The sequence below is a fragment of the Macaca mulatta genome, chromosome 1 (genome assembly GCF_049350105.2).
Source record: "Macaca mulatta isolate MMU2019108-1 chromosome 1, T2T-MMU8v2.0, whole genome shotgun sequence".
Taxonomy (NCBI): Eukaryota; Metazoa; Chordata; class Mammalia; order Primates; family Cercopithecidae; genus Macaca; species Macaca mulatta.
The window spans coordinates 12,631,889-12,659,807 of record NC_133406.1 but is presented as its reverse complement, the minus strand read 5'-3'; the positions used below and the strand labels follow the sequence as shown (position 1 = coordinate 12,659,807).

General features: G+C 43.8%; 1 protein-coding gene across 2 annotated transcripts in view; it reads left to right on the top strand.

Moving 5' to 3' along the window:
• EDARADD (EDAR associated death domain) overlaps positions 1–27,919 on the top strand; it is an 86,529-nt gene that overhangs the window by 23,463 nt on the left and 35,147 nt on the right. For both annotated transcript variants that reach the window (XM_001099801.5, XM_015126982.3), the window contains exon 4: positions 7,758–7,816. In XM_001099801.5, coding sequence (XP_001099801.3) covers positions 7,758–7,816 — 59 coding nt within the window. The remainder of the gene's footprint in view (positions 1–7,757; positions 7,817–27,919) is intronic.

Below are 27,919 nucleotides of genomic sequence, written 5' to 3'. Positions count from 1 at the left end.
ATTACACTTAAATACATGAATCTAACAAGATTTTATCATCTTCATTTCCTCTCGTGTCCTTGCTCTTTTCTTTGATCATTCAAAAATGTTATAGTGTATTTAGAAGTTAAAGAGAAGTAAGGTAGACTTTTTTTTTTCTTTTCTTTTCTTTTTTTCTTTTTTTTTTAAGATGGAGTCACGCTCTGTCACCCAGGCTGGAGCGCAGTGGTGTGATCTCAGCTCACTGCAAGCTCTGCCTCCTGGCTCAGCCTGCCGAGTAGCTGGGACTACAGGCACTGGCTACCAAGCCCAGCTAATTTTTTGTATTTTTGGTAGAGACGGGGTTTCATTGTGTTAGCCAGGATGGTTTTGATCTCCTGACTTCGTGATCCACCCACCTCGACCTCCCAAAGTGCTGGGATTACAGGTGTAAGCCACCGCACCGGCCTCTTTTTTTTTTTTTCTGAGTCTTGCTCTGTCACCCAGCCTGGAGTGCAGTGGCATGATCTCAACTCACTGCAACCTCTGCCTCCCAGGTTCAAGCAATTCTCTCACTTCAGCCTTCTAAGTAGCTGGGACTACGGACGCCCACCACCACACCTAGCTAATTTTTGTATTTTTTAGTAGAAAGGAGGTTTCACCATGTTGGCCAGGCTGGTCTCAAACTCGTGACCTCAAGCAATCCACCCATCTCAGCTTCCCAAAGTTCTGGGATTACAGGCGTGAGCCCACCGAAGTAAGGTAGACTAATGCTACCTTAAGAAGTTTCAGGAACTTGAACTTAAGCATAGATGCTGTTTGGGGATGCCTTTTAGAGCAATGTAATTAACATTGTTAATTACATTAACAATCTAATTAACTATGAAGGAGTAGTTCAGTTTGAACACGTGAAGAGAAAATAAACGAGTACCAGGAAATCGCTAAATAATTCAAAAGTAGAAATGTCTGTCCTAAAACTAGGAAGCCAATATGTTGTATTTGATATGATTTCCTACCTCACGGATTGATAGTGATGCCACGGGAAGAGTTGTCCCTGTTCTCATGGGAAACTCCGCATCCTCCCACCTGCATGGTGTGCTGTGTGTTCTCATCCTGCTTGTTCAATAAATACACTCCCCGCCCCTGTCCCCCAAGCCTTGACAGAGACCCTCTTGGGAATCTTCTGTTACAGTAAACCAAAAATCAGTGTGCCCTCCCCTCCCAGTTATGGCAAGAATACAATGGAAACAACTCTCCAAAACATTTTTTAATCTTTTATGTATAAGAGGATAGAGGGGAGGGAGAAGACTGTGACCATGGGAGCATTTGGAAAACCACCTGAGAAAAGTTGCTATTAAATTCAAATTCTTTCCCAGTGTTTCAGGAGCCTGAGGCAGGAGGACCACTTGAGACTAGGAGTTTGAGACTAGCCTGAGCAACATAGTGAGACTCCTATCTATACAAAAAAAAAAAAAATTAATTAGCTGAGTGTAGTGGTGCACACCTATAGTCCCAGCTACATGGGAGGCTGAGGCTGGAGGATCGTTTGAGCCTGGAGTTCGAGGCTGCAGTGAGCTATAGCTATAACTGTGCCGCTGCACTATAGCTTGGGTGACAGTGAGTCCCCATCTCAACAAAAACAAAACTAAAACAAAACAAAAAACTCAACTTCTCATATTGAGAAAAAAAAAAAAAACACTTTAAAGAAATCTGGGTTAATAATTTTGACATTGTGGGAATGACTGTGATTGAAGTCACATGCTTATTACATTGGGCTGTGATGAATGACCCTTCAGTGTGCATCAGAATGTGGGGATGCTTGTCAACAATGCAGACGTGTGCACCCCTGGAGATTCCAACTAAGGAGGTCTGGGGGAGAGCCCAGCACTCTGATTGAGAGGCAGGAGAGCTGAGAGGGACACAAACCTGGGTCAGATGGCAACCGCTGTAGCTGTAAAAAGATGACATACACAGCCTTAGGCAAAGGCCACACTTTTAGCTTCAGTTTCTCAGATCATACTATTATGAAAAGAAAGTCTTTTATTCTAGTCAGAATTGTGTGTGAGACAATGAATACACATGGTCTTTTATTTGAACCAGTCTAGCAGCTCAGTGCATAATAGGTGAATGAATACCAATGCATGTACGGTGACTCACGCCTGTAATCCCAGAGCTTTGGGAGGCCAAGGTGGCTGGATTACTTGAGGCCAGGAGTTCCAGACCAGCCTGGTCAACATGGCGATACCCCGTCTCTACTAAAAATACAAAAATAAAATTAGTCAGGTGTGGTGGCATGTACCTGTAATCCCAGATACTGGAGTGGCTGAGGCAGGAGAATCGCTTGAACCTGGGAGGCAGAGATTGCAATGAGCTGAGATCATGCCACTGCACTCCAGCCTGGGCAACGAAGTGAGACTCTGTTTCAAAATAAATAAACACATAAAATAAAAAAGACTGCTAATGAATGTAAAAAACAAATGACTTAATCAATCAATCCCTTACTTCATCCTGACTTTTCAACCCTGAGTTAAATGGTTCTGTATTTAAGGCTAAATAACTTTAAAATTTTACATGATACTAAAATTTCTTTTATAATATATTTCTGCCAACTTTAAAGTTTAGAGTATGGCCTTGAATTCTGTGACTAAAGATTAGAATCTGATGGAACAAAATCAGTTTTTAAGCTGTTTTGTACCATCTTCACCATTGGTAGGGAAACTGTGAAGTTAACACAACTTTGGAATGGAAGTTGCTTCCTAGCAATTCATATGGAAAGATGTTAAATGTTTAACATGAGTTTTAAGTTCCTTTGCTTTTTGCTGGCAACCTGAACTTGAACAAGAGAACCAAAGTGGTTTAGGTCTGACCTTTAGGAGGGTGAGCTGTTGGGACAAGTATAATCCCACTCTCTACTGTCTGAAAGGCTTAATAAAATGACAGACAAATGAATACAGTGGAATTTAATATCATGTTGTTAATCAGGGGATTTTTTTTTTTTTTTTTTTTTTGAGATGGAGTCTCCCTCTGTCTCCTAGGCTGGAGTTCATAAGATTGCAGGCATGCGCCACCACACCCAGCTAATTTTTGTATTTTCAGTAGAGACGTGGTTTCACCATGTTGGCCAGGCTGGTCTCGAACTCCTGACCTCAGGTGATCCACCTGCCTCAGCCTTCCAAAGTGCTGGGATTACAGGCATGAGCCACCGCAACCCACCAGGCGAGAATGTGTTTTGATTGTCTCCTCTTCACCCCGTTGGTGAGGGAGGGATTCCATCTTAGGGTTACAGGGATGGCCAAACACATAACACTCAACACTGAACAGATGAGATCGACAGGAATTTATGAGTCATGTATACTCAGCCTGGGAGAGGAGGACACTGTGCATCATGCAGGGCCACAGGGGGGTTGCACTTAAGAGCAGAGCAAACAACCAGGGGCTGTCAGACAGTCTTTATAGTATTAAGAGGGTGGGGTGCCTCCTGGTTGTCATGCAGAATGTGATTGACTTGTTTGAGTAAGTCCATGGAGTCGGGGGAAATGAAGCCCTTTACAAAAAGAGAACAAGGACTGTGCCTGGTCCCCTTGGTAAGGGGCATTTTTTGGCTAGGGGACTTTCTCTATGGGAGCAGAGTGGCAAGGGGAACTTGTGGTTAAGCCATTCAGGACCTTCCCAGTTCTTTTTTTTTTTTTTTTTTTGAGATGAAGTCTCACTCTGTCACCCAGCCTGGAGTGCGGTGGCACGATCTCGGCTCACTACAACCTCCACCTCCTGGGTTCAAGCAATTCTCCTGCCTCAGCCTCCTGTGTAGCTGGGATTACAGGTGTGAGCCACCACGCCCGGTTAAGTTTTGTACTTTTAGTAAAAATGGGGTTTCACCATGTTGGCCAGGCTGGTCTCCAACTCCTGACCTCAGATGATCCACCCACCTTGGCCTCCCAAAGTGCTGGGATTACAGGTGTGAGCCACCATTCCTGGTTAAGTTTTGTATTTTTAATAAAGATGGGGTTTCACCATGTTAACCAGGCTGGTCTCCAACTCCTAACCTCAAATGACCCACCCGCCCTGGCCTCCCAAAGTGCTGGGCTTACAGGTGTGAGCCCTTCCAGGTTCTACCAGTGTCAGGGCATCACATAAATTGAGCCTCAATGTTAGGTCTTATACAGCAGTTCACCCCTGGATGCCATGGCATAAATTTAAACCTTGATGATGGCTGAGACTTCTAGGGAATAGAAGTGCCCCACTAAGAAGCAAGGAAGGCACTTGACCAGGAGGGAGAGGGCCACATGGTGAGACTATCACCAAAAACATGAACTTTAGAGGTGTCCCACGATGGCCAGTAAAGGCGGTTGAGTAGGGAGTACATGTCCCCAGAGGTTGTGGATTTAGATTCATTAAGGCCTGTGGCAGTAGTGACACCCAGTAACTTACATAGGAGTTCCTTGAAGATTTCATTATGCCTCTCAATTGAACCTGCTGCCTGATAAGAGAGGGGAGGTGAAAGTTTCATTGAATGGCTTAAGAACCCGGCATTGTATATTCTCAGAAGAAAAATGAGTGTCTTGTTCACTGTCAGTAATATGTGGGACTCCAAGGGGGACCAGAAATGTTCTACTGAAGCCTCGTATTATGGCCTTGCTGTACGTAGGGACATCTGTTTCTTTGATTTATAGTTTGGGTGTATTTGAAGCAAGAGATTCTGAGAGTTCCTTACCACAAAGGATGCAGCTCTTAGGCAATGGTCCAAGAGTTTATAAAAACTGTGCAGATGGGGCAATTTGTTGGCCAGGACATCCAGCAATAAGATGACTGCCTGAAGTTTGACCAGTTTTGCTAACCTTGGGTCCCTCCTTTATCAGGGATATGCTGGTTAAGGGATGGAAAGCAGCAGCTATCCACTGAGCTTCATCGTGCATGATGGGGGTGATGTCATCTGTAAAGTCTACAAATTCCCATTGCTTTTCACCCAGTTGTTTTGAAGGGGCTCCCCAGATAACCTAGAAGTCTGCAAGAGGGGTGACTTTTTCCAGCACCACGGGCTCTGGTGAGGGATGGGGGACGCCACCCCTTCCTGCAGATGGAATATGCCAGAGGGCCCGGGTTTGGCTCCATCCTGTATCAAGGAGGCCTTGGTAACCATGCGGAGCTTGCAGGATTTTGCTTCCATGACCCAAGACATAATGGACAGAGCAGTGTGGAGGGGCACAGCTAGGGTTTAATGACAGCCTCTATTTCCAAGAGAGCCCAGTATGCAGCTAGCAGATGCTGCTCTAATAATGTATAGAACAGAGCCTAGGAGGGCAGTTTCTTGCGTCAAAAGCCTGTGGACAACTTGCAGCTGTCATGGGTGGTCCAGAGACTTCAGGGGGAATGCGAGGAGGTTGCTGAAGCCCCTGCAGTGTAGAAATCTCTAGGGGTCCTAATGGGACTGCCTGCTGTAGACTTTTATTAGAGGGGCTCAAATTTACATTGAGCTAACTTGCAAGTACTGGCATCAATGGGACTAAATTTGTAAATGAGAAATATGTTGCCACCAGAACCCAAAAAAGAACTAAAAAATACTAGACTTGTATTCACATTGTGGGTGCAGAAAGGGTCAATACTCTTTATTGACAGTGTCTGCGTGGGAGCAGCCCTTAGTTTACCAAGTAATTTTTAGAAATTTCACCACAGTGGCAGGGCCTTGCCCTGTGTGTGGGGGCAGTGGCCCATCTCTTTCCGTGAGCATTGTTGTGAGTACTGTACTGCGTGGCCTGCATGAGAATGTCAAGTGAGAATGTCCTCAGAGGAGAACACATGGGCAGCAGCAAGGGAAGCAGCAGCTAAGGGGATAGGCAGGGTCATGCCCTCGGCCTTAACAGCAACCAGGGCACAAGGGAAACTCCCCTGGGGAATTCCCTGGTTTCTCTCCTTCCTTTCTGCAAACCTCTGTCTGCAAAGGACCATCCCCATGGCTGACCTGGGGATGCACATTCACAAACAGTGTCTGTACAGCTGCCCCAAGTGGCCAGTGATGGTCACCAGGCTAGTTGTGTTGCTAAGAGAGCTTGCACCTATCCCTCGATAAGTGGGACTTAAGCAGCAACCGGTTAGGGGGCTGTACTACCACCGTCTTTACAGATGGGAGCCTCAAGAGACCACCTGCCAAACACAGGCCCAACCTGACAGCACTGGGGTCCAGTCAGTTCACAACAGTTTTCATCTTGGGATGAGATAGCAAGCAATCAACAGAGACAACACAGCATTGCATAGGCCAGAATGCAAATCTTCTGGTAATCGTCAATTCCATCCCAGGCAGCCTGCATGGTATTAGTGAAGTTGGTTAGCCGAGAGCAATTAATGAAATCTGACCAAATATCCTTGATTGTGGTTGGGTCATCCTGTTAATTACGCCAGTTGTTTCTTTTTTTGGAGACAGGGTCTCATTCTGTCCCCCAGGCTGGAGTGCAGTGGCATGATCAGAGCTCACTGCAGCCTTGAACTCCTGGGCTCAAGCGATCCTCCCCTCTCAGCCTCCCAAGTAGCTGGGACTACAGGCACACACCACCATGCCTGGCTAATTTTTAATTTTTTTGAGATCGGGTCTCACTGTGTTGCCCAGGCTGCCCTCAAACTCCTGTCTCAAGTGATCCTCCTGCCTCAGCCTCCTGAGTAGCTGTCGTTACAGGCACGAGCCACCACTTCTGGCTATCACTCCAGTTGTTTTGATCACCTTCTCCTCACCCCTGCTCTAGGATTATGGGGATGGACAAACACACACACCCAACACTGGAGAGACAAGATCAGCAGCAGTTTATGAGTCACATATGCTGACAGCCCAGGGGAGGAGGACACTGCCCATCACACAGAGCCACGCAGGGAGACACAGATGTTGTACCTGAGAGCAGAGCGAAAAACTGTGGGCTGTGTGAGGCAAACACTGTGGCATCAAAAGGGTGGGCTGCCTTCTGGTTCCCATGGGAGGACATGATCAGCCTGTTGGAATAATTCCACAGGTTGGCAGGAAACTGAAACCCACTACCCAAAGATAAGCAGGGGGCAGTCACAGTGGCTCACGCTAGTAGTCCCAACACTTTGGGAGGCCAAGACAGGAGGATCAGTTGAGGCCAGGAGTTCGAAACCAGCACGGACAACACAGTGAGACCCTATATCTTCCTTTGCTGGGTGTGGTGGCACATGCCTATCTTCCCAGACACTTGGGAGGCTGAGGCGGGAGGATCACATGAGCCCAGGAGCTCCAAGTTACTGTGAGCTGCACTCTAGCCTGGATGACAGAGTGAGACCCTCTATCTCTATTTTTATTTTTTTTTTGAGTTGGAGTTTTGCTCTTGTTGTCCAGGCTGGAGTGCAATGGCACGATCTCAGCTCACTGCAACCTTCGCCTCCTGGGTTCAAGCGATTCTCCTGCCTCAGCCTCCCGAGCAGCTGGGATTACAGGCATGCGCCACCACGCCCGGCTAATTTTGTGTTTTTAGTAGGGACGAGGTTTCACCATATTGGTCAGGCTGGTCTCGAGCTCCTGACCTCAGATGATTCGCCCACCTTTGTCTCTTATTTTAAAAAAATAAATAAAAAATAAGCAGGAATTGTGCCTAATCTCTTGGTAAGGAGCATTGTTTAGCAGGGGGATCTTATCCTTAAGAGCAGAGTTTGGAGAGGAGTTTGTAGTCCAGCCCTTCTGATTTTACCAGGTGCCAAGGCAGCATGTGACACTGAGCCTTAATTTTAGGTCTTACACCATGGAGTGTGTGCTTTTTAAAATCACACTTTGTTTCTTTCTTTCTTTTTTTTTTTTCCCCTAGCTGAAGAATGTAATACGATTACTTTGAACTGCCCACCAAATTCAGATATGAAAAATCAGGTAAGAATAATTTCAACTATATTTTACCCTTAGGTACATGATAACCCACCTAAAATGTTTTGAGAATTATAGAACTTTACAAATAAAAAATGAGAAACAGGATTTCTAGATCATATACAGGGTTTGCAAATGGTCTCTAAGCATCCTAGTAAAGCAGCATATCTTTAGAACTTTTTTACTTCTAATAAGTATTGTAGCTTTCACTCATTTTTTGAAATACTTGTCTACATGCCAGCAACAGAAAATCAATGCTGGTGAGTTAGAAAGGAGAGCTGCTTTCTTTCTAATGCAGTTGGCACCCTGGGGTTGGGCAAATTCTTTAAGACACAACAAAACTAGATACTCTAATATAATACTTTTGTAATGCTTTATAAAACTTTAATTTTTTTAGATATCAGATGTCAAACTTTAACATATTATTTCTATTATCCTTTTACAAAAAAGGAAATATTTATTGTGTTATGATTATAAAAGAATGTTATTTTTAAAAATTTTTATTTATTTATTTATTTTTTGAGACAGAATCTCACTCTGTTGTCCAGGCTGGAGTGCAGTGGTGTGATCTTGGCTCACTGTAATCTCTGCCTCCCAGGTTCAAGAGATTCTTGTGCCTCAGCCTCCTGAGTAACTGAGATTACAGGTGTGTGCCACCATGCCTGGCTAATTTTTTTTTTTTTTTTTTTTTTTGAGACGGAGTCTCGCTCTGTCGCCCAGGCTGGAGTGCAGTGGTGTGATCTCGGCTCACTGCAGGCTCCACCTCCCAGGTTCACGTGATTCTCCTGCCTCAGCCTCCCGAGTAACTGGGACTACAGGCGCCCGCCACCACGCCCGGCTAATTTTTTATTTTTATTTTTTGTATTTTTAGTAGAGATAGGGTTTTGCCATGTTGGCCAGGCTAGTCTCAAACTCTTGGCCTCAAGTGATCTGTCCACCTAGGCCCCCCAAAGTGCTGGTATTACAGGCGTGAGCCACTGCACCTGACCAGAATGTTCATCATGTTAAAGTTCAGATTGTGCAAAAAGGTACATACAAAAAATTGAGAATTGCCTGTCATTCCACTGTTCCACCTTTTGATATACATCTTTCTGGGGACTTCCTTGGTCAGTTACTTGTACTGTCCAAGCCACCTCTGTTCTCTCCCAAAGCTCATTAGCAGAGTTGCTTAACTATATTTACAGCATTCGATATCTCAAAGGCATGTCTTGCCTCAAATAGGCTGATTCAGTTCTGCTCCTTCTATATATAACATCAAGTTAATTTGTAACAAGTTTTGCCTAGTCTTGCTTTAAAAACATCAGTCTGTAATAAAGTCTTTAATAGTAACATTGTTGGGTAGTCAAATCACCTCTGTAATAAAGAGAAGTTACACAATAGTTGATAAAATAAGCAATTTAAATTAAAACACATAACTCTTGAAAATGGTCAGTGGTGCTACTTTTAACTTTGTTTCGGGGAATCTTCAGCCATTAATTGTGAATATCAGACTTGACTTTACTCTTGATACTCAACATTTTCCTTGAAATTACAATCTAATAATGGGCTTCTGTACTTACCGAATTTAAACTAGTTTAGTAAACTGAAAGTATAAATTTGTTCTTCTCATTATCCTAATTTTTAAACAAAGTTTTGCTCCTCAAATTTTTTTGGTAGCATGTAGACTTCCTTGAAGATAAAAGAATGCTAAGTTTTTCATGTACTTTACTTTTAGGGATTTTCCAAAACCACTTAAGATGAGGTACAGAATATATGTTAGCACACTGTTCAGCATTTTCCCTAATTTCAGTGTTATAATTTTGGCTATATCAAGTAAATACTGTCCTAAAAGGTGAAATATATTTATCAACTAAAAAAATAGGGGAATGACCTCTCTGAGATTTTTAAAGTTCTGTTTTAAAACAAATGTCTTCTTGTCCTATAAAAAGTAGTACTATAAGCAGCTGGCTGCTTCCGTTGACTATTTCCTTGTATAATCTATAGGATTTGTTTTAACTGCTAGATACTCAGAAGGATTCTTTGAAATGAACTTGGCAATTAGAACAAAGAAACTTCACCAGGGAGAAACGTTTAAAAGAAGAAAACAACCCACACTCCACTCTATAGTTCAGACATTAAAAGCAAGCTGGAGGCCGAGCTCGGTGGCTCATGCCTATAATCCCAGCACTCGGGGGGGTGGAGGCAGGTGGATCACGAGGTCAGGAGTTCAAGACCAGCCTGGCCAAGATGGTGAAACCCTGTCTCTACTAACACTACAATAATTAGCAGGGTGCAGTGGCAGGCACCTGTAATCCCAACTACTTGGGAGGCTGAGGCGGGAGAATTGCTTGAACCAGGAGGTGGAGGTTGCAGTGAGCCGAGATTGTGCCACTGCACTCCAGCCTAGGTGACAGAGTGAGACTCTGTCTTAAAATAAATAAATAAATAAAACAAAAGCAAGCTGGAAGTATGTTCTTTAGAATAATTATTATCTGCCTTTTTAGTGATTTTTGTAATTTAAGAACTAAAATCTACTCCTACTAAGGATTAATTTTAGCTTCCTTTTTTGAATGATGCTGAGGAACAACATGGTAGTGTCCTAGTGTCAAAAGTTAAAGTCTAAGCCAGGCATGGTCGCACATGCCTGTGGTCCCAGCTACTCAGGAGACTGAGGTGGGAGGATCGCTTGAGAGCTGGAGTTTGAGGCTAGTCTGGCAACATAGCAAGACCTGGCTCTTAAACGAAACAAAACAATAAGGTCTGACGTCTCAAGTAGAGTTTCAGAAAGAACCCTGTATTTTTAGTTATTTAAAATCAATACCCCATCTACTAGAACTATTCAACTTCTACAGCTTACTACAACTGGTATTTATTGAGGATATACTCTAAGACCAATGTGAACTGGGTATTCTTGGACATAAAAAATACAGGAGAAGGAGGTGGTGGAAGATGAGACCCCAGGCAGACCTTATAGAGTTGTTGGAGAGGCGGTACACACACAGTTTGATTCTTGGATGTGCGTAAGGCTCAGATATGTAAACAATTTCCATACTTTACGTTAAGGAAAACATTTCCTAGGACCTTTATCAATCAATAAAGTTTTAATTACTTTAACTACATGCACAAGCATATGGCAAATGAAAGTAAAGCAAAAATTTGTTCCAGCTGGGTACAGAGGTGCACGCCTGTAATCCCAGCACTTTGGGAAGCCAAGGTGGGCAGATCACTTGAGCCCAGGAGTTTGAGACCAGCCTGGGCAACATGGCAAAACCTCAAACTACAGAAGATACAAAAATTAACCACACCTGTGGTCCTAGCTACTCAGGAGGCTGAGGTGAGAGGATTGCTTAAACCTGGGAAGCAGAGGTTGCAGGGAGCGGAAATCGTGCCACTGCACTCCAGCCTGGGAGACAGAGCCAGACCCTGTTACCCAAAAAAAAAAAAAAAAAAAATTAGTTCCAATTTGTAGCCAAGAATCCATGCCAAGAGGAATCTAAGGTAATAAAACAAAAATAAGAAAAATAATAAATATTAGGGTACTAAGTTGGAGTTAGAAGTTATGAAAAGAATGACATTGTCTTCTTTGTTGTTTATTTGGGTTACAAAACAAGTTTTTTTAGTTTTAGAAATTACATTAAGAAACTACAGTCCGGCTCGGTGGCTCATGCCTGTAATCCCAGCACTTTGGGAGGCCAAAGTGGGCAGATCACCTGAGATCAGGAGTTCTAGATCAGCCTGGCCAACATGGTGAAACCCTGTCCCTACTAAAAATACAAAAATTAGCCGGGCATGATGGTGGGCGCCTGTAATCCCAGTTATTCGGGAGGCTGAGGCAGGAGAATGGCATGAACTCAGGAGGGGAAGGTTGCAGTGAGCTGAGATCATGCTCAGCTTGAGCCTGGGAGGCTGAAGCTGCAGTGAGCTGTGATTTTGCTACTGCACTCCAGCATGGGTGACAGAGCAAGACTCTCTCAAAAAAGAGGAAGAAACTACAGTATCATTAAGTTATTGGCTCATTTACTCGCGACAAACATATTCCACTAATGTAAGATGTTCATAATAAGAGAAACCGGGGGTAGGATATATATATATAGGAATTCTTTACACTGTCTTCTCAAATTTTCTGTTAATCTAAAATGATTCTAAAAGGGTTACTTTAAAAAGCATACCATATAAAATTTAGATTCTAGATCAATGAAAGGCGCATTGCCCGTTTCACCACTTGAATACAACTATTTTTGTTACTTCGTTGTATTCCTTTGTACATTTTTGTATGTATAATTATAAAAACTGCAAATAAGCCTGGGCGCAGTGGCTCATGCCTATAATCCCAGCACTTTGGGAGGCCGAGGCAGGTGGACCACCTGAGGTTAGGAGTTTGAGACCAGCCTGGCCAACATGGGGAAACGGAAACCCTGTCTCTACTAAAAATACAAAAATTAGCCGGGCGTGGTGGTGGGTGCCTGTTATCCCAGCTACTCTGGAGGCTGAGGCAGGATCGTCGCTTGAACCCAGGAGGTAGAGGTTGTGGTGAGCCGATATTGCACCACTGTACTCCAGCCTAGGCCACAGAGTGAGACTCCATCTCAAAAATCAAAAACAAACAGAAAACCCCCCAAAAAAACCCTGCAAATAATTTGATATTGTTCCATATCCTGCTTTTGTTGTTTAATAATTCAGAAACATTTTATCCAGTTTGCTCCATGGTTTTGCCATCCTGTTGCTCTATGGCCATGATGATGTCACGGTCATGATGATGTCACAGTCAATGGCAGCATGGTATGCCCATCTAACACAGAAATAGATTCTAGGATGCGAGTCTGAGGGCCGGAGCCAGAGCCCTCCTAGTAGGTGGAATGGTATAGCCCAAGCTTGTCCAACCCGTGGCCTGCAGGCCATATGTGGCCCAGGACAGCTTTGAACGCAGCCCAACACTAATCTGTAAACTTTCTTAAAACGTTATGAGTGTTTTTGCAATTTTTTTTTTTGCTTTTTTTTTTTTTGAGATGGAATCTTACTCTGTCTCCCAGGCTGGAATGCAGTGGTGTGATCTCAGCTCACTGCAACCTCCGCCACCTGGGTTCAAGCGATTTTCCTGGCTCAGCCTCCCTAGTAGCTGGGATTACAGGTGCGCACCACCACACCCAGCTAAATTTTTTTGTGTTTTTAGTAGAGACAGGGTTTTGCTATGTTGGCCAGGCTGGTCTCGAACTCCTGACCTCAAGTGATCTACCCGCCTCAGCCTCACAAAGTGCTAGGATTACAGATGTGAGCCACTGTGCCGGGGTTTTGGCAATTTTTTAAAGCTCTTCAGCTATCATTAGCGTTACTATATTTTACGTGTGGCCCAAGACAATTCTTCTTCCAGTATGGCCCAGGGAAGCCCAAATATTGGACACCCCTAGTATAGACAGAGGATCTGAGGGGAGAGTCTGTGACAGAGTGAACTTGGCCTGAGAGATCTTAGGTGATGAGGCTGGAAGGTAAGTTGAGACCAGGGCACCAGAGCCTTGAATGCCGGAGAGGCGTAGGTGGTGGAAGGTATTGGGGATTTTCAGTGATTTTCTCATGACCTTATCTGGGATCCCAGGGGGACTTGAACGAAGATGAGACTGGATTTTAAGCCTCTGCCTGGGAGAAGGATGCTATTGACAAGATCAATAGAGAATTCAGGAAGAAGACCATCAGATGTGTGTGTGTGTTGTTAGGACTGAGTTTTCTTGGTTGGCTGGTTAAGAAAGAGGAGATAAAGGTGTGTGGAGTTTGGGGTATGTGAGATTTGTTGTGCCAGTGAGACTGCTTGTGTGGATGACACAGCACTAGGTACTGTGCTTAGGATTCATGCATTGGGAGGTTATAGTTGAAGCCCTAGGCATGGATGAGACTGTCAAGGAAATTCGTTGTTATAGGAAAGCAGACAAGTGAACCAAGATGGAACCTTGAGGAACACTTACTTTTGGAGGCCAGAGGAAGAAAGGAGCTCAGGGGTAACTAGAGGAATAGCCAGAGAAGAAAGCCATCTGTGGTCAAGGCAACGATTCTTTCCTTCATAGCACTGATCCTAGTTCATAGCCACATGTCTGCTGACTATTTCATTGTCTTCGCCCATTGATTAGGCTATGCTCCTTGAGGGAGGGACTCCTGTGTCTTTTTGTTCATAATTGTATCTTCAATGCCTACTACATAGTAGGTCTCAATAACTATGTATTGAATAAAGAAAGGGAAAAGCCAGGGAAGGACATTGCCTCACGTGTCGGGGAAGGAATAGTCACCACCCGCAGGAGGCACCGTGTGGTCAAGAGGGAGACCTACCAAGACATCATTGGATTTACTTGCAAGAGTTAAGAAGTGAGTACGAGAATGCTTATGCAGTTCTATCCAGAAATTCATTAAGGTAGCAAAGAAACATATTAAAATGTTATTTGAAGGTATTGAAAAGTACAGAAAAGGCTTCCTTTTTACTTTTCAGGGTGAGAAACTTCAGGATTTTAGAAAGAAAAAGGATCAGCAGGAGTGGAGGATTACAAATAATGGCGAGAAGGGGGATAATACATGGGATGTTTTCCTATAGAAGGTAGAGGGGATTCATTTTCTGAGCAAGTATTTATTGATACGTATGTTTGGTAGAGAACACACAACACTAAATTTTCCTCAAGGAATCTGTAACCTGGCAAGGAAGTCAAGAAATACGCACACGTAATTTTGATAAATAAGAGTCATCAAAGGCACGGAGAGATGAATATTGCATTTTGAAAGTAAGAACCTCAGCCGGGCATGGTGACTCAGGCCTGTAACCCCAGCACTTTGGGAGGCCGAGGCAGGAGAATTGCTTGAGACCAGGAGTTCAAGACAAGCCTGGGCAATAAAGTGAGACCCCATCTCTATAAAAAATTTCTTTCTTTCTTTTTTCTTTTTTTGAGATGGAGTCTCACTCTGTTGCCCAGGCTGGAGTGCAGTGGTGTGATCTCAGCTCACTGCAACTTCCACCTCCTGGGTTCAAGCGATTTACCTGCCTCAGCCTCCCAAGTAGCTTAGACTACAGGCGTGCACCACTGCTCCCGGCTAATTTTTGCATTTTTAGTAGAGACCACCATAGGTCTCACCGTGTCGGCCAGACTGGTCTCGAACTCCTGGCCTCAGGTGATCCCTCCACCTCGGCCTCCCAAAGTGCTGAGATTACAGGTGTGAGCCACTGTACCCAACCAAAACTTTCTTTTTAATTAGCCAGGTGTGGTTGTGCACACTTGTAGTCCCAGCTGCTTGGGAGGCTGAGGCGGGAGAATCACTTGAGTCTGGGAGGTTGAGGCTGCAGTAGGCTGTGATTGTGCTACTGCATGCCAGCATGGGTGACAGAGCAAGATCTTGTCAAATAAATGAATAAATAAATAAATAAGAATCTTAACTCTTTTTCAGAGGCAGGACTCAAAGAAGGTTGGATGGGGAAAGTTAGAAATATTCTTTTTGGATGCAAAGGCAAGAAGTTGAGTTAGTTGATGTGAAGCTGGTGTTGTGGCTTGAATCATGGCATTTGGTTGGGACAGGAGGGAGGAAATGGAGCAGAGTTGTTAGGGGGCTAAAGAGTTTACTCTGTTCATACAGCAGGGAGGCAGAGACCTGCGTGAAATAGGCAATGGTATGACAGTATTTGATAAATGTGAAATAGATTGCGAGATAGTAGATGGTGAAACATCCATTCATCCCTCTATCTTTCAAGTATTTCAGCGCCAAGAATGTATTACCTGCACTCCCTTAGGGACTGCGGATACAATAGTGAATACCTAGAACTTACAGTCAAGTTTGGCATTGAAACTCTCCAACTGGGAAGGGTGAGTGGAAGTGTTTACGGATGCTCCAATAACAGAAGCTCCATAGGCAAGTACACTAAGAAAATCCCCCTCTTAGAGAAGCTCAGCACATATCCCTAAAGGCAAAAGATAGAGAGAACACCTGATCGACAGGTAAGCTTAGTTGAACAGAGAAATACTTGTTTTCCCAACCCCCGGGGCATACCTGTTAAATGTCCCCTGCATCTCACGTTTCCTCTAAATACTACTTTGGGAAGAGTTGTTCAAATGGAAGTCTTGAATGCCAGGATGGAAGAGTGTGAACTTGATGTCCCACACCCTGGAAATTTCCTGAAAGTCTGACGGTGGAATGATGGGGTAAAAAGGCAGAGTTCTAGAAAGGGCATCCTAGCAGAGGATGGTCTAGAGATTAGATAGGAAGAAAGACTGAGGCCAGGAGAGCCTGAGGGCTATTGCACTCACCCAGGGATGTAATCCCAAGGGTTTGGGATTTGGATTGTGGCAGGGAGAAGGAAGAGGGGAGAGTGCAGTTCTAATATGTTGGTGTTAGTGTATTAGGGCTGCCATAACAAAGTGCCACAAATGAAGTGGCTTAAACTTACCATCATCTCATAGCTCTGGAGGCTACAAGTCTGAGCTCAAGGTGTTGGCAGGGTTGGTTCCTTCTTTTTTTTTTTTTTTTTTTTTTGAGACTTGCTCTGTCACCCAGGCCAGAGTGCAGTGGTGTGATCTCAGCTCACTGCAACTTCTGCCTCCTTGGTTCAAGCGATTCTCCCACCTCAGCCTTCTAAGAGTAGCTGGGATCATGGGCACATGCCACCATGCCCAGCTAATTTTTGTATTTTTGTAGAGACGGGGTTTTACCATGTTGGCCAGGCTGGTCTTGAACTCCTGACCTCAGGTGATCCACCCACCTCGTCCTCCCAAAGTGCTGGGATGACAGGCGTGAGCCACCGTGCCCCGCCCAGGGTTGGTTCCTTCTGAGGGCTGTGAGGGAAGGACCTGCTCCAGGCCTCTCTTCTTGGCTTGTAGCTGCCTGGCTTCTCCCTGTGTTTCTTCACATAGTTTTCCCTCTTTGTTTGTCTGTCTGTGTCCAAATTTCCCCTTTTCATAAGGAAGCCAGTCATACTGAGTTAGGGTCCACCCCAATGACCTCATTTTAACTTGATTACTTCTGTAAGGACCCCATTTCAAAATACAGTCACATTCTAAAGTACTGAGGGTTAGGATGCCAACATGGGAATTGTGTGGAGACACGGGTCAATCCACAACAATGTTTGAAAACAAAGTAAAACAAGAACCTTACAATATAACAACAGCGCATTTTCAGGGAGAGATAAAGACTTGCTTTGGTGTCTGGCAGACGCTGGGACAGAAGTGGAGGGAAGGGCTGAAGGTCTGCTTCAGAGAATCCCCGCTGGTGACCAGGGCTGTGGTGCAGACCACTGTCGAAAATAGAAAAACCACTTGTTTGGGCAGTGGGAAAAGCAAGCACAGAGTCTGATCAACAAAAACTGAAGACCCCATGTCATTTAATCCTCTGAGGGCTGATTATCTAATTGGTGAATTACCTAATGCTATCATTTTCCCACTCCCGGCACATCATCCGTAGTTGATTCTTTTATTATTATTTTTAATACGCTTTATGTTTTTAGAGAATTTTTAGGTTCACAGCTAAATTGAGCAAAAGGTGCACAAATTTCCCATTCACTCCCTGCCCCCACTCATGCACAGCTCCACCATGAACTGCACCCATATAAGACAGTGAACTTAATTGATAAATGTGTGTGTTCTGACTGCTCCGATGACTGGCCATTCCTCTGTCTCCCTCTCCTTGGGCCTCTCTATTCCCTGAGACACAACAGTATTGAAACTAGGCCAATTGATAACCCTACGATGGGCTCTAAGTGAGGAAGAGTTACGTATTTCTCACTTCCAATCAAAAGCTAGAAATAATTAAGCTTAGAGAGGAAGGCATATCAAAAGCCAAGATAGGCTGAAAGTCAGGTCTCTCATGCTAAACAGCCAAGTTATGAATGCAAAAGAGAAATTCTTGAAGGAAATTAAAAGGGCTACTCCAGTGAACACACAAATGATAAGAAAGCCATTATTCTTATCTTATGCTTATCTTATTGCTGATATGGAGAATGTTTTAATGGTCTAGATAAAATGGTCTAGAATGTTTTAATGGTCTAGATAAAATGGTCTAGAATGTTTTAATGGTCTAGAATGTTTTAATGGTCTAGATAAAATGGTCTAGAATGTTTTAATGGTCTAGATAAAAAATCAAACCACCCACAACATTCCCATAAGCCAAAGACTAACCCAGAGTAAGGCCCTAACTCTCTTCATTTACATATATATATATATATAAAGAAGAAAGTCCTAGATGGCATCTTCTTCCAGTAAAGAAGTAAAAGTAAAGGAATATTATATATTATATAATATTATAAATATATAAAATATATAGCATATTTTATAATATATAATATACAATATATTTTATATTTTATAATATATGTTATATATTTTATAATATATATTATAGATATTTTATATAATATAAATATATAAATATATTATATATTATATAATTATTTATATATTATTTATGTATATTTATTTATATATTATAATATATAATTATTTATATATATAAATATATATATAATGTATGATAAATCAATACAAAAATACATGTTATAATATTATATTATATTAGAATATATAGATATATATATTTTTAGATGAAGTCTTGCTCTATTGCCCAAGCTGGAGTGCAATGGCGCAATCTCCACTACTGCAACCTCCATCTCCTGGGTTCAAGTGGTTCTTCTGGTTCAGCCTCCTGAGGTGCTGGGATTACCGGGATTACACACCTGGCTAATTTTTGTATTGTTAGTAGAAACAAGGTTTCACCATATTGGCCAGGCTGGTCTTGAACTCCTGACCTCAAGTGATCCACACTTCTCGGCCTCCCAAATTGCTGGGAATATAGGCATGAGCCACCGTGCCCGGGCTCCTAACCCTCTTTAATTATATAAAGGCTGAGATAATTGAGGAAGCTGCAGAAGCGAAGTTTGAAGCTAGCATAGGTTGGTTCATGAGTTTAAGGAAAGAAACCATCTCCGTAATATAAAAGTGCAAGATAAAACAAGCAGCAAGTGCTGAGAAGCTGCAGCAAGTGATCCAGAAGATGGAGCTACCATCATTGATGAAGTAGCTATACTAAACAACAGATTTCCAGTGTAGACGAAACAGCCTTTTACTGGAAGAAGATGCCACCTATGACTTCCCTTTTTTTTTTTTTTTTGAAACAGAGCCTCATTCTGTCGCCCAGACTGGAGTGCAGGGGCGCGATCTCAGCTCACTGCAACCTCCACCTCCAGGGTTCAAGTGATTTTCGTGCCTCAGCCTCCCAAGTAGCTGTGATTACAGGCATGCACCACCATGCCCAGCTATTTTTTGTATTTTTAGTAGAGACAAGGTCTCATCTTGTTGGCCAGACTGGTCTCAAACTCCTAACCTCAAGTGATCCTCCCGCCTCAGCCTCCCAAAGTGCTGGGATTACAGGCGTGAGCCACTGTGCCTGGCCATGAGCCACCAAGCCTGGCCATCTAGGACTTTCCTAGCTAGAGAGGAGAATTCAATTCCTGGATTCAAACTTTATAGGAGAGGCTAACTCTCTTGTTAAGGGCTAATGCAGCTGATGACCTTAAGTTGAAGCTAATGATCATTGACCATTCTGAAAATCACAGTGCCCTTGGAATAAGCCTCAGTTTACTCTGTCTGTGCTATGCTCTGTAAATAAAACACCAAGCTTGGCTAACAACACATCTGTTTATATCATGGTTTACTGAATATTTTAGGCCCACTGTTAAGACTTATCGCTCAATCAAAAAGATTCCTTTCAACACATTACTGTTCATTGACAATGTTCCTGGTCACTCAAGAGCTTTGGTGGAGATATACAAGGAGATTAATGTTGTTTTCATGCCTGCTGACACAATATCCATAGCGCAGCTGCTGTGGTTTGAATATTTGTCCTCTCCAAAACTCATGTTGAAATTTAATCCCCCATGTAGTAGTTGAGAGAAGTGGGGCCTTTAAAAGGTGATTGGATCATGAGGGCTCTGGCATCATGAATGGATTAATCCGTTCACAGATTACTGGGTTTATGTTAATGAGTTATCATGGGAAGGGAACTGAAGGTTTCCTAAGAAGGAGAAGCTACCATGTTAGCATGATCAGTTCCTTTGCCATGAGATACCCTGCACTGCCTCAGTAGAGGCCCCACCAGCAAGAGGGCCCTCACCAGATGCAGCCCCTCAACCTGGGACTTCTTTGCCTCCAGAACTGTAAGAAATAAATTCCTTTTCTTTATAAGTTGCACATTTTCAGATATTCTGTTATGAGTAACAGAAAATGGACTAATACAGCACCCCATGGACCAAGAAATAATTCTGGCTTTCAAGACTTATTTAATAAATACATTTGGTAAGGCTAAATGTAGTGATTCTTCTGATGGTTCTGTGAAAAGTAAATTGAAAACCTTCTGGAAAGGATTCACCATTCTAGATGCTATTAAGAGTATTCATGATTCATGAGAGGAGATCAAAATATCAACATTAACAGGAGTTTGGAAGAGTTGATTCCAGCCCTCATGGAGGACCTTGAGGGGTTCAAGATTTCAGTGGGGGAAGTAACTGCAGATGTAGTAGAAATAGCAAGCGAATTAAAATTAGAAGTGGTGCTGAAGATGGGGCTGGATTTCTGCAGTCTCATGATAAAACTTGAATGGATGAATAGTTGCTTCTTACGGATGAGCAAAGAAAGTAGTTTCTTGTGATGGAATCTACTAAAGACAACGAAGACTTTAGAGTAGTACATAAACTTAGAATAGTACATCAACTTAGTTCATAAATAATGCATAAAGCAGTGGCAGGGCTTGAGAGAATTGACTTCAGTTTTGAAAGAATGTCTACTGTGGGTTAGATGCTCTCAAACAGCATCATATGCTGCGGAGAAATCTTTTGTGAAATGAAAAGTCCATTGATGCAGCAAACTTTATTATTGTATTTTTAAAGAAATTGCCACTTCTACCCTAATCTTCAGCAACCACCACCCTGATCAGTCAGCAGCCATCAACATCAAGGCAAGACCCTCCATCAGCAGAAAGATTACAACTTGCTGAAGGCTCAGGTGATCATTAGCATTTTTTAGCAATAAAATATTTTTGATTAAGACATGTACTTTTTTAGACATAATGCTATTTCTAGACTACAGTATAATGGAAATATACCTTTTCCATGCACTGGGAAACCAATTTGTGTGACCTGCTTTATTGCTATATTTGTTTTATTAACTATGTTTAATTATTATTATTGTTTTATTTTATGTTTAATTAAATCATATTAACTAATATAGTTTTCAAAACGACCCTATGCAGGATGTACTATTATTATGCCCACTTTACACATCAAGATCCAGAGAGGTTAAATAATTTAAGGTCATACAGCACTGAGCACTGATTCTCCTATCTTGACTCTACCATCTTTTTTTTTTTGGAATGGAGTTTCACTTCTGTTGCCCAGGCTGGAGTGCAATGGCACGATTTCAGCTCACTGCAACCTCTGTCTCTGGGAGACTGTGATGGAATCTACTCCTGACAAAAATGCTGTGAACATTGTTGAAAAGACAACAAAGAATTTAGAGTAGTATATAACTTAGAATAGTACATAAACTTAGTACATAAATAATGCATGAAGCAGGGGCAGGGCATTCTCCTGCCTCAGCCTCACTAGTAGCTGGGATCATAGGCATGTGCCACTATGCCCAGCACGTTTTTGTATTTTTAGTAGAGACGGGGTTTCTTCATGTTGGTCAGGCTGTTCTCAAACTCCTGACCTCAGGTGATCCGCCCGCCTCAGCCTCCCAAAGTGCTGGGACTACAGGTGTGAGCCACGGCACCCGATTGACTCTACCATCTTGATTCTATTACCATGGCCACTGCACAGTTATCTGATATGGGCAGTGTACTCTAAGCTGAATTTTTGCACCTAACCCCAGCAGCCAACCCCACCTCTTCAGTCTGGAACTGAACCCACAATAATTCTGAGATATGCCTGTATTTAGTTATTTGATTTCCTTCATCAGACTTTGTATAGTTTTCCTCACATAGATCATATATGTATTTTGTTAGATTTCAGCCTAAGTCCTTCATTTTGGGGGGAGTTAATATATTATAAATGGTATTGTGCTTGAGATGTCAGGATCTTCTTCATTGCTCATATATAGGAAAGCAATTGACTTATTTGTATTTATTTATTTATTTATCCTGCCACCCTGCCATAATAATTTACTTTTTTGTTGACTGTTTCAGATTTTCTATGTAAACGGTCATATCATCTAAGCAAAGACAGTTTTATTTATTTTTCCACTGTACCTTTTATTTACTTTTTTGTGTTACTGCATTAGTTGAGACATAATCAATTCTTTTTTTTTTTTCTTTTTTTTTTAAGACGGAGTCTTGCTCTGTCACCCAGGTTGGAGTACAATGGTGTAATCTCGGCTCACTGCAACCTCTGACTCCCAGGTTCAAATGATTATCCTGCCTCACCCTCCCGAGTAGGTGGGACTATAGGCATGCACCACCACGCCTGGCTAATTTTTATATTTTTGGTAGAGACAGGGTTTCACCATGTTGGCCAGGCTGGTCTTGAATATCTGACCTTGGGTGATCTGCCCGCCTTGGCCCCCCAAAGTGCTGGGATTACAGCCATGAGCCACCACACCCAGACTATAATCAATTCTTTATTGACCATCCTCTACATCTGAGGATGAGCTAGGCAGGAGGCAGGAGCACACTACAGCAGGGATCTTTGCCACTGGCCAAGGTCACAGGGAGGTAGAAATGAAGAAGGAGCTTAAATTGGTGACTAATAAACTTTTCAATATATTTGTAAGTCACATTACAGTCTTCATAAATGTGTATGCCCATATTTGATACCTCCAACAGTCTTAGGAGGTGAGATATTACCTCCACTTCATAGATGAAGAAATGCAGAAGAGTTAAACCATCTGTTCATGTTCCAGAAGAATGAAGGTGGGAGCCCAGGTTCTCTGTCTCCAGGCTCCCTGCTTGGCTGCCTTTGTGCCTTTCCTTTTTCTCAGCAGTTCCACCCCTGTTGGAACCGATCACTGTGAGCACCCATACACAAAGAGTGCTTGTAGGATTGGCAGGTCTAAGTACCAGAGTGTCAGTGGTTGGAGAGCGAGAAGTCATGATTCATTATTGATGTCTGCAGAGCGTGGCACTTATACTTTGAAAGACATAGAAATGCTTTATATGAAACATGCAAGCTCCATTTTACTGTAAGAGAAGAGCGGGACATCTTCCTGCTGCCATTTTTTAAACAAAGACCAAGAGGCCTCGGGCCCCTAAGGACCTTCCCCTTCTCCCCTTTGTTACACAGACCTCTCTTACAGCCCTTGGCCTGGCTATGATTGCTTTCACCAAGTCTGCCTATAGTTCAGTATTTTTCAAACTTTAAACAATGACATAGATTAGAAAGTCATAAGGAGGCTGAGGTGGGTGGATCATGAGGTCAGGAGTTCGAGACCAGCCTGACCAACATGGTGAAACCCCGTCTCTACTAAATATACAAAAAATTAGCCAGGCATGGTGGCATGCGCCTGTAATCCCAGCTACTCGGGAGGCTAAGGCACAAGAATTGCTTGAACCTGGGAGACAGAGGTTGAGTGAGCCAAGACTACACCACTGCACTCCAGCCTGGGCGACAGAGCAAGACTCCGTCTCAAAAAAAAAAAAAAAGAAGAGAAAGTCACAAAAGCTTCTTAAGTCTTGACCAGCATTTCTACCAATGAAATGAGTAGAATGCAATACAAAAAAGTAGAAAATGTGTCAAAATGCTATGCATGAAATAGAATTATTTTTGTAAATTTTTGGTTTCGAGTAGACATTTTTTAAAAACACATATATTTGTGCAAAATAGTGTTACATGTTTCATTCTGTAGGTTGAGGTCAAAAAGTTGGAAGAGGCCTGCACTAGACTGTGAGTTGTTTAAGGACAGAGAGGCTGTCCTGGTCGTCTTTGGTCTCCAGTGTCATGCATGAAGTGTGCACACACTGTAAAGCGTGTGAATATTTCGTGAGCGCGCTGGGTCAGGTTGTCCTGGGTACTGCTCAGAGTGCTGAGATGTGGTGGTAAACAAAAGACAGAACCCTGCCATCAGGAGCTGACAGCCAATGGGTGAGGAGGGCGCACAGCGGGGCAGGGCAGGTCAGGTCACTAGTGCTGGCACCAGAGCACCTATAGCAAAATCTCTGTGACCCTGGGCTGTGACCCTGGGCAGTGCCTTCATTTCTTCCTTTTTTTTTTTTTTTTTTTGAGATGGAGTCTCGCTCTGTCACCCAGGCTGGAGTGCAGTGGCGTGATCTTGGCTCACTGCAGCCTCTGCCTCCCAGGTTTCAGCAGTTCTCCTGTCTCAGCCCCCCGAGTAGCTAGGATTACAGGCACATGCCACCAAGCCTGGCTGATTTTTTATTACTAGTAGACACAGGGTTTTGCCATGTTGGCCAGGCTGGTCTCGAACTCCTGACCTCAGGTGATCCGCCCACCTTGAAATCCCAAAGTGCTGGAATTCCAGGCATGAGCCACCACGCCTGGCCTTCATTTCCCTGTCTGTGAAATACTAGGCAATAGAATTAGATAAGGCATACAGTAGCACCTCCCTCAGGGTGGTTTTGATGATGAAGTGAGCTAATATTTTTTAAGCTTTAAAAATATTATCAAGTGCATCATTAATGCCTTATGGGTGTGTAACAAATAAGACTAACCATGAACAGATTTGTACAAGATTATGTAATACAGATAGTTTCTAATGGGAATGGGTGCTGTGGAGAAAAATAAAGCAGGGGAGAATGAGGAGTGTCATTTTAACAGAGAAAAAGACACAAACTCTGCTGTGTTCAAGGTGCCCCAGGAGGAGGAGGCTGCAGTGGGCTCTGATTGCCCCACTGTGCTCCAGCCTGGGCGACAGAGCGAGATCCTATCTCAAAAAGAAAAACAAAACCAAAAAACAGTAGATGTGGAGAGTCCCCAGCAATCAAAGGTTGGCTTGTGCTAACTCAAGTCCAAGCGGCCTTGCCTCTTCCGCCGCACAGGCGGTGGCTTGAGCAGTGGTTTGCAGAGGATGTACAAGGCCAAGCTCCCTGCTCCAGAAACTGCGGTGGAGCTGAGCTAGCAAGACACTTGCACAGGGAACAAATGCAGCTCAGGACCCTGCAGGGCTCATCCAGGCACATGCATCCAGCCCTGTGCTCTGAAGAGGTTTCCAGGACTCTCCGGTAGTGGGTTAGTCCTGTCTCTCGGGAGGGTGGAAGGTGGGGAGGCCTTAGCTAGACCACACAGCTGTCATTGAGAACAGAGGCAGGCAGGGTGGGGGAAGGAAGTAGGGCCGCGTTGCAGGAGCCCTCAGCTTCCAGAGCTGCAAAAGCAGATCTTCTCAATCTTCTTTTCTCTGTCCCTCCCCAGCCCCCCAGCTAACATTGCCTGGGAGGAAGTAGTTTTTAAAAGTCTTATGGGGCCGGGCGCGGTGGCTCAAGCCTGTAATCCCAGCACTTTGGGAGGCCGAGACGGGCGGATCACGAGGTCAGGAGATCGAGACCATCCTGGCTAACACGGTGAAACCCCGTCTCTACTAAAAAATACAAAAAACTAGCCGGGCGAGGTGGCGGGCGCCTGTAGTCCCAGCTACTCGGGAGGCTGAGGCAGGAGAATGGCGCAAACCCGGGAGGCGGAGCTTGCAGTGAGCTGAGATCCGGCCACTGCACTCCAGCCTGGGCGACAGTGCGAGACTCTGTCTCAAAAAAAAAAATAAATAAAAATAAAAATAAAAATAAAAGTCTTATGGGAGCAGGGCATGGTGGCATGCACCTGTAATCTCAGCAGCTCAGAAGGCAGAGGTGGGAGGATTGCTTGAGCCCAGGAGGTTGAGACCAGCCTAGGCAGCTTGGTAACAAAGTGAGACCCTGCCTCAAAATAAAAAAATAAAAATAAAAGCCTTATAGGTGATTCTGATGTACCCAAACCCATACCCAATATGAAATAATTGAACAGGACGGCTAACTGGCTATGGGTTAAATTCACCTGTTCCACAGCAGGACGGATATATGAATAATTTTAGTGTGGGCTAACACAAATCTACGGTAGTAGTGATTGTGAGATTAGTCACACATGTACCTCTTACCCTTCATTTGCATGTCCTCCTGCCATCCTACCCTTCTTAGCTGTTTTTGTATAACCCCTGAGCCTGCCGCATCACTTTACACATAGAAGGTGCTTCAAACATGAGCCCCATTAAGGGGGAGGGGTCAGCAAGCTTCAAGTGGCCACCCTGTGACTAGCACCTTAGGCAGTAATGAGAATCCCTAACGATAGATTTGAAAAAAAAAAAAAAAAAACATGGAAAGTGCCTATTAGTTAGTGGCCCAAAGAAAACAGATTTAAATTTTCTTACCAACAGTATTAGTACCCATCTATGATCTGCTTAAACCAGTGGTTCTGGTCCTTGACTGCACATTAGAATTACTTGGAGAACTTTTTTTTTTTTTGAGACAGTTTCATTCTTGTTGCCCAAGCTGGAGTGCAAAGGTGCAATCTCAGCTCACTGTGTCCTCTGCCTCCCAGGTTCAAGCGATCCTCCTGCCTCAGCCTCCTGAGTAGCTGGGATTACACATGCATGCCACCACACCTGGCTAATTTTGTACTTTTAGTAGAGACAGGCTGGTCTCGAACTCCTGACCTCAGGTGATCTGCCCGACTCGGCCTCCCAAAGTGCTGGGATTACAGGTGTGAGCCACCGTGCCTGGCCTACTTGGAGAGCTTTTATAAAATGCCAGTGCCTGGGCCCCATGCCCCAGAGATTCTGGCTTAAGTGATCTGGGGTAGACTCCAAGTATTGATCTTCCTTAAATGTCCCAGGGCTCTCCCAGCATAGCCAGAGCAGGGAAGGCTGGCTTAGACCATGCATCCACAGGGCAGAGAAATGCAGACACGTTCACTGCCTAACTCTTCATGTAGCCTGTGTGTGGGCTGCTCCTCCTGGCTGCCATGGATGGCCTGCTGGGCTGAAGTTGAACTGGGCAGCTTGGGAGGGTCTGATCCTAGAGTCGGTCCCACCATGGTGGTCATAGCAGGCCCACAATGGCAGCCTCAGCTGCTGGGGAAGAGCACGAGAGAGCGTATTCCCTGACTCCCAAAATTCTTTCCCCATTTCTAATATATTAACTCCCCCCAAAATGAAAGACTGAGGTTGAAATCTAACAAAATACATGTATGATCTATGTGAAGAAAACTATAAAAACTCTGATGAAAGAAATCAAATAACTAACTATAGGTGCTCCAGTGCCAGCGCTGGTGACCTGCCCCGCCCTGCTATGCAAATTTTTTAGGCCAAGGAACGCACCTTGGGAAATGCCGTCTTCACCTAACCAATGTGCATTTCTGATACAGAGATTGTGTAGACTTATAGGACATTAGAGGTGGAAGGAGCTGCATCATTTAGTCCAGCTTTCTTTGCAGATACAAAAACAGAGGCCCAGAGGTTTCTTCTTGCTCCTTTTCAGAAGCAACTGACATAACCACGTGTGTCTAGTCTGCTTGGGCTGCCCTAACTAAGTACCATAAAGTCAGAGGCTCAAACGACAGGGATTTATGGTCTCCCAGTTCTGGAGGCTGGAAGTCTGAGATCAAGGTGCCAGCAGTGTTGGATTCTCCTGTCCTGAGGGCTGTGAGGGAGATTCTGTTCTATGCCCCTCTCCTAGCTTCTGGTGGTTTGCTGGCACTCTTTGGCATTCCTTGGCTTGTAGAAGCATCCTCCCAACCTCTGCCTGTTCTCCCTGTGTGCAGGCCTGTCTCCAAAGGTCCCCATTTTATAAGACACTGGCCATATTGGATTTCAGAGCCCACCCTAGTGATCTCATAGTAACTTGCTTACCTCTGTAGAGACCCTATGTCCAAATAAGCCTACATTCTGAGATATTGGGTATCAGGACCCCAACAAAGGGATTTTGCGGGGGACACAATTCAGCCCGTAACAGCACACGATAATTTGATGATTATTGCAGCATTTATCTTGGAATCTGATACTTAGTAGACATAAATGGAATGGATGGATGAATGCATAAGTCTTAGCATCCAGGGTATTGTGTGTTTATCTGTATCAGAAAACATACACCCTGATGGTTTCCATTATCCTCTGAGCAGAAGGCTGGAGTTTTCCCGACCAGCCTCCACTGTCA